General features: G+C 39.1%; 1 protein-coding gene across 1 annotated transcript; it reads left to right on the top strand.

Annotated features, from left to right (window-relative positions):
- Window positions 1-7076: 7076 nt before the first annotated feature.
- On the top strand, window positions 7077-10750 carry f3a (coagulation factor III, tissue factor a). The gene is made up of 6 exons (XM_083664903.1): window positions 7077-7329; window positions 7510-7618; window positions 8220-8413; window positions 8683-8864; window positions 9149-9317; window positions 9825-10750. Exons 1-6 carry the CDS (start codon window positions 7254-7256, stop codon window positions 9968-9970), a joined length of 876 nt encoding a protein of 291 aa, XP_083521029.1. The 5' UTR covers window positions 7077-7253; the 3' UTR covers window positions 9971-10750.
- Window positions 10751-10837: the final 87 nt, after the last annotated feature.

The following is a 10837-nucleotide window of genomic DNA, read 5'->3' as shown; positions in this document are numbered from 1 at the left end:
GGCTAAATACATTACACTGTACAAACTAATAGTTGCAGCCTGGTCAAAGACAGACTGTTGGGTATGAAGCTGCACACTAGGTATCCTTAAGATTTGTAGTGTCACTTTCAGTTTGGTTCTATCACTTCAGATGAGGCTTTGGAGAGGGGACATCCTGTACTTGAGAAATGCAGAGCTGAAAATATAGTACAATTCACCATTGAAGACTTTTGTGACACAATTTTATCTTGGATCTTGAGAACAGAATAGTGAATAACATTATTGCAGTCAGGCACTGATATGAAGAAAACATTGTGTGGTTGACAGCATAGCAAGCCAGTTCTCCAGCCAATAGGGCAAGCATAGCAAGCCAGTTCTTTGCTGAAAACGGGAATGAAATGCAGTGATAGCGTGATTAACAGGGTGTAGGAACGCCTCCTCACCTGTTTGGCTGGAACGATAAGGCTTTCAGAGATTTTTGGAGAGGGCGTTTGCAGAGCAAAAGGCAGTCATATAAACTGGATATTCTCTTAGAATATTTTACATACTGATAGCTGCTGGTGTGTAATGAAAATTACTACTGCAGCTTTAATTCCCCATAACATTATAGATTCAGATTCAGTAAGGTGTATTGTCTATTAAATTTACATAGGATGGAAAATTGTCTTTGACATAGGCTCATATTACTTAAAACACAGACACATGAACACAACATCATATACAAAAAAGGTCAGTAGTAAAACAAATGTAGTGTACAAAAAAGTGCAGTTGTGTCCTTACTGTTTCTTTAAGATGGTTATTGCAGAGGGAATGAAGCATTTTTTGTAAGAGTTTTTTTTTTTTTCGGCCAGAGGAACTTTCATGCAATCCTTAAAGGCAGTCTATGAAAAAGCATGTCCTCTCCCCTTACCTATTACGGCGAATAATACCCCAAAGTCTCAAATTTCCTAAGTTATGCATGTGTAGCCTAACAATATACAGCTAATCTGCTGCTTTTTGAAGAACGTGTGCCTGTATACCTTATGATATCAAGTAAAACATATTTGCCTTAGCAGGAATGAAAATGTGTTGGACAGTTATCAGCCGTCTGTGCACTGATAAGCTAACTACGTCCCATAGAGTTCCCTATGTGACCGCTGTTTGACTCTACAGTCCCGGACAAGCTGTGCTTCTACCAACTATCTGCCCATTTCACATCCGAGCTAAGGCAATTCATATCTTAGGGGCAATTGTGATAATTGTGGGTTAGGGTCAGGAATGCAGCGCTGTGTGTGTTTAGTGTAATCATTGATGGAGGTTCTCAATGCTTCAAAATACTCAACTGTTCAAGAATGTTCTATAGATGTTTACTTTAAAGAAAATGTGGTTACATTTATTTTGTGTGGCAAGATCAAAAATGGATAGTTACTGAAAATGTAAAAGATTAACTTTCACTGTATCAATGAACACAATATGGTCTCACTTTACAATAAGTAGACTCTATCAAGGTTCAAGGTTCAGGGTTCAAGATTTCTTTATTATCCCCTAGACGAAGTTAGTTTTGCAGCCAGGGTTCACAAAGACAGAATACAAAAAGGACAACATCACGACCACATCAACATAATAAATCGCAGAGCTAGTTCAGAGAAATGGAAATTCATACCAAGTACAAAAAGTGCAAGTGTGCAAAATGTGCTGGGGTACTACAAGGAATACAGCCAAAATGCTATTTGCCATTAAGCATATCAATCGCACTTGGGATGAAGGACACATGAAATCTTTTAGTCCTCCTAACAGGTGCCCTGAAACGATGGCCTGAGGGCAAAAGCTCAAACTCCCTCTGGAGTGGATGGTCCTGGCAGACCAATATGGCATTAGCCCTCCTCAGAACCTGCCTGTTATAAATGTCTAAAAGCCTAGCCTGACTCCCCCCTGAGATCCTACTAGCCACCTTAACAAGACCTCCAAGTCTCTTCCTATTGGACAGATATAGGTCACCTAACCAAGCAGTAATACAAAATGTTAGAACAGATTCAATGAGACTTCTGTAAAAGAGAGTCATCATCTCAGTAAAAACGTTAAAACGTTAAAAAAATAATTCTCAGAAAAAAAGTCTTTGCTGGACCTTTTTAGAGGTAGCGTCAACATGGGATTCGAAACACAGTTTATTATCAAGAACAATACCCAAATATTTATAGCTATCCACTAGGTCAATGACAACACCTTTAATAACAGTTGGTAGTGGGCTTGGTGGTGACTTTCTGAAATCAATGTTCATGTCTTTCGTTTTTGACACATTAAGATGGAGGAAAGACTCATCACACCAAGCCTATACCTGTGTAGTAACTCTGTAATTACTCTAGTAACATTGTATCAACATTCTGTTACATTTTACATTAGTAATTGCTTTGTAATCAGAATCACAATCAGAATCAGAATTATTTTATTTGGCCATGTATATTTGCACATACAGGAAATTGCTACAGTAATGACAGTGTTTCTACAAAGTTAAGGGACAAGTTAATGCAACATATAAAACCTCTCACAAAAAAACACACTAGGATTATAACAAAAGGCGCAATATAGATAGATAGATAGATAGATAGATAGATAGATAGATAGATAGATAGATAGATAGATAGATAGATAGATAGATAGATAGATAGATAGATAGATAGATAGATAGTTGATGGTTGAAATAATCTGTTGCTAAAGATCCTGAAACTCTTTTTTTACTGTGGAATTTCCCAATTCGCCATAGTTTCAATACCTGCATAATACTGTCGCAACTGCTGATTTCTACATGTTCGTTCTGTCTAGGACACTTTTGTTTGGATTCTAACAGGTTTATACTTGCCCAGTCTGGTTGCATGGTTTCCAGACAACACCACACTATATCAAACTCATTCAACTTGTTGCATATCTCCTCCCACTGTAAGACACAAAGATAAATACAGCATAACCAACATCCAAAACAGGATGTGACTCTGTTCACACCCTCCCCAGAAGAATCACGTGTGCTAAAGACATCTTCCAAGAACAAAGGAGGAACATTTACTTCAGGACTTCCTTGGACCCCTAAAATAACATGGGATGTGAGGGTTGAGATGGCCAAACAGACCCCAAGCTGTACATGCTCTATTTATAGAATCACTTAGGTCAAACCCATCAGAGAGAGAGCTAGAGAGAAGAGAGAGAGAGAGAGAGAGAGAGAGAGAGAGAGAGAGAGAGAGAGAGAGGGAGACAGAGAGAGAGAGGGAGAGGGAGAGAGAGAGGGAGACAGAGAGAGAGAGGGAGAGGGAGACAGAGAGAGAGAGGGAGAGAGAGAGGGAGACAGAGAGGGAGAGAGAGACAGAGAGAGAGAGAGAGAGAGAGAGAGAGATAGAGAGATGGATAGAGAGAGAGAGAGAGAGAGAGAGAGAGAGAGAGAGAGAGAGAGAGAGAGAGAGAGAGAGAGAGAGAGAGAAAGATCCTATAATTCAGAATTTGTTTTAGGGCCAGGAATGGTTCAGCTTGATTGCTCACAAGAAAAACATTGTAAACAAAAAACAATGTTACTCTGCAATTTGCAAATAAAAACTATGAAATCAGCTGTCCAATTAGGGGCAGGGTTTGTGAGAATCTCGGTTGAGAATATGCCACTCAACAACAAAAAGGTGAATGTAAACACTGTAAGTAATAATCCCTTTAAAAGTATGTTGACTGTACTCCAGAGACACTCTCCAGAGTCTTCACACTGTCCTTAGTTCACACCACAGTACTTGACCCTGGTGTTTCAGAGGGGATGTCTGAACTCCGTTTCCCATTGGTTATCAGAATCAGAATTATTTTACTTGGCCAAGTATATTTGCACATACAGGAAATTGACTTGGTGAGGTTGGTTCATGGGACATAAAAACAATATAAAAAAACAATATATAAGCAAATATATCTATGAAGATAAATGTATCTATGAAGACCCACAATCGTCTTGCTTTTGCTTAAAGCTACTATTTGATAAAGGACACCCCGATAAAGTGTGATATTTCCTATCTACCTGTCTGTAAAATATGTAATCCTGGATGGAATAATTAAACTTTTGCCGTCATTTACTGGAGAAAGGATGGCTTCAAATAAACAACTGTCTCGTGACTACTATGAATGGCATTCCTTCCATAATATTCCTCTCAATTGTTAGAGGTAAAAACGAATCTGTAAGGTGTGAGAGTGCCTGAAAAAATACATATGTATTCGTCTTTTACTGGAACAGGGGACTTCCAGTAAATACCTGTCTACTACATTAATGACAATATCGTAGTATGTATGACTCTTTAGCAGTAGGAAAAATCTCTCCTCTGAAAAACAAAAATCTGGCCTTCACCTCTCTTCCCCTCACAGGCATCAGTGAAGGGAATAACATCCCTTTTGGCATTTCAATTTATTATCTCTTATCATTTTCAAGTCATTGAGTTTAATTAATGGAATACCAACACACTAGTTTTCCCTTCATGTGGTTCACAGGATGGCCTTAACATTTCCCTCAAAAAGTGACATTTACAAAATTACCAGTCATCACCTCCATAGCAAAATAGTAGCTTGTGTTGAAATAAACCACTTGTTCCACTGAATTGAGTTTCCCGGATAGCCATTCTAGATTACTCACCAGTACCAACGTTGAGCCCAATTCATGCTGATGCATGGGTCACATAGCGTATGTGTGTGACCCATGCGTCACAAAGTAATTTCCCAGAAACAGGCCAAATTCTCACATATCCTTTATTCACTTGTTTCACTTTCCCCCTTACGACGTGACTGGTAACGTAATTAAGGTACTGAAGAAGGGTAGCTGCGAGCTATGCTCTGCTCTTCAGCCTTGGGAAAACCAGCATAGAGTGACAGGATTTAATTAGCAAGACCACACTCTATATTTAGACTGTAGAAAAAGAAGCCGAGGCAGGCCTATGATGTCACCCCAACCTGTGTTCCTGTAGCTAAGTGTTCATATTAAGTACAACAATAGATCAGCGTCCAGCAATGTGTTACGGATGGCTGTTTAATGTGTGGGATAGTGTCTGTCGTGGGGCTCTTTAGAATGGTGATAATCAATTGAGTAACATACAGAACACTGTTAGTCATGGAATCAGCCGTGTGAGTAATGGCTTGTTTGAAGTTATTATTTTAAGATCATTTTACATAAGTACAGCTAATACCTTGGGGCTTTGTTGGGTTCTGTCTGGGAATGAGGTGCGCAGACTGAAGCGTTGGCTATTTTAGTAAGGACATTTTGTGAAAGAAAATATAACTTTATACTCCCTACTGGGCTTTTCAGGCTATTTGCTTCAACCTCTCCATCCATCAACACATCATTATAAATGTTAAATAAAACGTTGTTAGGCCTCTAAAATATACAGCACATCTCGTATTTTCAAAGAAAATCATAGAAATTGTTTTCTTTTCTCTCAGACGTTATTTTGCCAGCCATTCCGATTTACAATTAGGCAATAGTAGGTAGTGTAGACGTGCAGTGGTGTCGAAATGGTGGTCACACATAATCTTCTATAGAACTCTGTCTGTCTGTCTTTTGGGACTTGCTGTGCCTTAGTCAATGGATTTCACTGCTTCTGTATTCGTATTCAGACTCTCCAGTGAGTACTTTTGCATTCAAAGCCAACGGCGAGAGTGAGGCACAGGCTAGCCCCTGATTAGCATATGCTTTATGGGGGAAAGCCTCTCTCAGCCGAGGGCCTGAGTGGTCTGCCAGTGAGCCAACCACATTGGCATTCCCTGGTCGCTGAATACTAGGAAAGATAGGATTCATTCTTTCTCTGGTGACCACACTATTATATGAGTAAAAAGAATACAACTATGTTGTCATGGCAATTCATGAAATTCAGTTGTTATATGCTAGTAAAGTTGTTGATGCAGATTATCCAATTACTTCTTTATATGAATGCTTTTTTGTGCTAGCAAGAAATACAGTAAACCTGTCTACTGTAAATAATAATGACTATAACATGTAGGCCTAGTCTGAGGTCTAGTTTCCCGGACCCAGAATAAGAGAATCTTCATTGGAAGTGTACTCCAAGTGTACGGTCCAGGAGTACAGTCGGTTTACAGTAATCTGTGTGTGGGGAAATTGCCAAAATAAAAAGGACCTTATACTTTTTGCTACCCTCTAATTCATGCGGCCCCCCCATTAAATTAACTGAAGAATTCTGAAAGATATGAACTTGAATATTTCAAAAGTATCATTTTTTGATATTGTTTTATACTATGACATTTCCAGAGTGCGAGATCTCATTTACTTCACCTCACACACAATGTCCCAATCAGGTGGCAGTATTGCAATGCTGAGTTGGAATGAGTTTTTTGTTTTGTTGCTTTAACAGGATTTAAATCCAGTATGACATCATGCAGTTGTAAATGTGGTTGCAAGTTTTACATACCACAAGATCGGAGTCACACATTCTCCCAGAGACACAGTTTCAGTATCTTTTATATCCATTAAGTCCTAACTGATTTTGCACAACACACAAATTGTAAATCCAAGATGGCATTGACATTTTCCGGAAGGTAGTAGTATACAGAATATGAGCTATTGACAATTTGAGGCTGACTAATTTAACAACAACTCAGTGAAGTGCAAAATTAGGTGTCTGTCTGAACACAGTGTTGGTTCATGAGGTCTTGGTCATTGTACTAATATGTTATCAAATATTTGTGAATGTCACAAGCTACAGAAAACCAAATAGCAAGATAAGTGATACAAATATATGGGATCTCAGAGCAACAATTCTGTAGCTGTTGGGTTTTGTAATTAGATTGTAGCTCATTCCATGCCTGCCTCACCTTGACCGACTGCGCCTTTACCAAAAGGGAAAGCAACGGCAGCAACGGCAGCGACTGTGACAGTGGGATTCTAGACTTGGATGCATGGGTTTTGCATTAGAGAATGACATCTATTGCTGTGACTTCATATATTCGAGAATATGTACACCTTAATGTATCGGCCATCATTTAAAGCGCGATGACACACCGTTAAGAAGTAACCGCATACCATAGCCCTGTTCCAGAAGCCCATCCCAATCCGGACAGCCTTATTTGGTCGACACACACGTCGTTATATTGCTAGACAGCGTGTTTAACCACTAACAGATACATCTGAAGGAGACTGAGGAAGGGGCGACACGCGGCTGGATGATTTTTCATAGAATATAATACGTTTGAAATCAGAGTTGCCTGCACCTGGATACAGTCACATCAAATTACGCTCACCCCGATTGGAATACTGGAACACTGAATTCTCGGCATACAAAATGACGAAAAGTGGAGGAACAATTGCCTGTATGACATTGTGTGCTTCTGTTCTCTTATTTACAGATTATGCTTCAGGTGAGTCAATTATTTACGAAAGTTAAAGACTACATTCCATTACAGTGCACACACTGTAAGTTATGTAAGGCAATTGTTCAGTGTGGTCCTTTATACAAATGTCCAAGTCATACGTCTTTCACTTAGCTAATGTTAATTTAACAGAAGCCTTGTTTGCTCATGATACATTTTCTTCTTTAGGTACGTTTCCCAAGGCACAAAACGTCACATGGTCATCTTTCAACTTCAAAACCCTACTTATGTGGGAGCCAGAACCAACCGACTATTCATACACCGTCGAATTTTCTGTGTGAGTACATGTTTTACCGATCAAACTAAGTGTTGTGTATATGACAGTGAGACCAATGGCCAATCATTTAATAGAAATGCCACTTTATTTCTCTGGATGTCTATTGAACAGTTGTTCAGCAAAGCCTAGCTTATGTCTTATTACAATATGCTAAATTATATTCAATGTACAGCCCATTCATTAATTCTGCTTATGAGACACTCTAAACAAGGTGCCTATAATGACATTATAGCCAGTCTCAGTCAGACTTTCACTGACCTTGAGAATCAGGTTTATGTTGGATGGCAGTGGTGATCAGATGAGATTACAGTATTGATCCTCTAAAAGGTTTTTCTGGAAATGAGGTGTCTTAGACTGCCATAATTGATCAATGGTGTCTTGAGTGGCAAAAAGAGAAAGAGGTTGAATAGATATTTTATTGATGTTCAATTGTAATTTAACATCATAGCTGGTACATGTCTTAGAGTTGAAGGTGCAAATCTAGAATGTCCCAAATGTGAAACAGAATATGATACAAATCTACAAATACATTTGCAAAGGGATGATGGAAAGAATTATGCGTAACTCATTTTGATAATCATTTTGACAATCTGTGTTTTAGTGTTGGTCAGAACAGAGAGAGGAACCAGCACTGTATCAGAACCATGGAGACAGAGTGTGATCTGTCCAACTCTCTGAAGGACCTGAAGGCCACCTACTCAGCCGACATCCTCTCAGAGCCTCCCCGAGGCATGACCTCAGACCTCATTGAGTTCCCGTCCACCAGCGCGGATCGCTTCTGTCCCTACAAAGACAGTAGGTACCCTGGCCAGGACCAGACCTTTGTCAAAATGTTGAATACTTTCAAATAGTTTACCTGCGCTCTTTTGACCTGGTTCGATTGAACAATTGGTAAAGTCCCTGAAGTGCAAACTCAAAGATAAATCAAGCACACCTAAAATACAAACTATATGTGTGTGATCCAGGTGTGGCCCAGCACAAATACCTGCAGTCAAACAAAACAGAATTCTCCTCATGCCAGTTCCACTAAGCATGACAAGCTCATTTGTTATTTCCCCATCCAGCTCTTGTTGGCAGACCTGACTTCAAGATTGAAGTGATGAAAGACAAGAGGAAGATCAACCTGTATGTAACAGATCCTCTCACAGCCCTGTTTGAGCAAGACCAACATCTGAGCATTCGGGACATCTTTACAGATGAACTGCAGTACAAGGTCACCTACAGGAGGGCAAAAAGCACTGGCAAGGTGAGCTCAGATGGGAGGGGGATGAAAACACAAATTCTTAAAGTAATATTTACATTTCATAGTGTTTACACCCGTGTGTCTCAATAGTAAATGAAAATCTAATGCAGTAAATAACTGTTTATAGTTTGACAAAGCGTACCTCTGACACATTTAAAACTACAAACATACAGTATGTCTCCATTCGCTTTGTGCCGTGGTTATCAACAACAACTGATAGACAATGGGCCTATGGAATACAGTAAGACCTAATGCAAACCCTACCCTCTGTGATGATATCCCCCTAGAAATTGCAGTACTCTAAGAGCAGTAAGATAGAGCTGACTAATCTGGACCGTGGGGAGAGCTACTGCTTCAACGTGCAGGCCTTTATCCCCTCCCGCTCTGTGGACAAACAGCTGGGTGAACTCAGTCACACCCAGTGTTCTCCTGATGAGGACAAGTCCATCTTTGAAGGTAAAGAGGATGAAATATAACTACCATTTGAGGAATTGGAGGAGATTTACCTGTACGCAGCAGTTTTTTTTCAGTCTCTATGTATCTCTCCCTCAGGGTCAGCCTGGACCTTTTAGATACATTCTGAATGTTTACAAGGACATTTATACACACTTTTCTTATTTGTAATTTATATGGAGGGTTGAATGGAATTACCGCTTAAATTGTTCACTGTATGACATGTTAGTTAGTCATGTGCTTAGCCATTGTAATAAATGATGATTAGAGAATCTAGTGCTGATTCCCCCCCCCCCCCCCCCCCCCCCTTACACAAAAACATCGGTCAATGGCCACTCATTCACTAATGCTAATGACGGTAAATTCAGAAGAGCGAGAGGAGCTGATGAATGACTCACTTCCCTGTTTAGGCTCAATAAGAAATGCAACACTGCAAAATTCCTGTGTGTGTGTGTGTGTTTAATCATTGTCTACAGACAATAATGGTCTGTAATCCTGTTTCCTCTGCAGAGTACGGGATTGGTGTGATAGCTGGTGGCATCCTCTTCATCATTGTGATTATCGTTGTGGCTGTCACAGTCACGGTCGTGTGCTGCAAACGGAGGAGGAAGGCCAGTAGAAGTGGAAAGGAGGGCATGCCGCTACGTGCTGTGTAGAATAGTGTATCCTTGAGTAACCACTCACTTGGGAATACAAGGTATGGTACAGCTGGACTCAACCTTTTAAAGGGAGGATGCAAGGGCAACCCCACTTTAACATTCCATTGTCAGACACTGGAATTCCCCATTATTGTTATATATTGTTACTATTGAATATTGTTTCTATGAAACAGTGAATACTAGACGTATGTTTTCTTCCCAACATACAATGCTGCAAATTATTATTTTCTATATTTTGGTGTCTGGTACTTTCATCTACTGTTGTGATTATTACATTTTACATTAACACTTCCAGTTGTTTTTATTTATTTTCTTGTGTTTTATTGTTAATAACTTAAATTGGGAAATTACATGATTTTGGGACACTGGAAAATGTTAAACTATGTGGGAAATCTAAATTAGAACATTTACATGTTTTATTTAAGTGCATTATGTATAGTTTGTAGCCATTATTAAAGTACTGTTTGTATATGAGGTCATTTTTAAACATATTCTATGAATGTATCGTGGTTTGAGGGATCAGCGGATGTCTATACTGTATGAAAATGAATGATAATTTGTTGTATATATTGCTAATGATATCGTTGTGAGAATATTGCCAGATTATCTTTTAACATATATTTATGCGCAGCAGTTAGTTGACAAAACTGGATGTAAGAATGAAATGCCTTCTATTTGTGACTCTGGTCACAAAGTTTTCTGGTACTAATGAGGCACTCATTAGATGTTTAAGCTTTTAAAAATAAAGTGTTTATCATTCATTTGATAATGTGTTTACTTTGATATGAAACTTTTTCTCTTTTCTTTACGGTTGGAGTAATGTTATGTTATCTTTGTATGTCCATGTCTGATGAAAAATGTTCT

The sequence above is a fragment of the Argentina silus genome, assembly GCF_951799395.1.
Source record: "Argentina silus genome assembly, chromosome: 1".
In the NCBI taxonomy this organism is placed as follows: Eukaryota; Metazoa; Chordata; class Actinopteri; order Argentiniformes; family Argentinidae; genus Argentina; species Argentina silus.
Note: the sequence above shows the minus strand (reverse complement) of the source record. Positions and strands in the feature narration are given on the sequence as shown.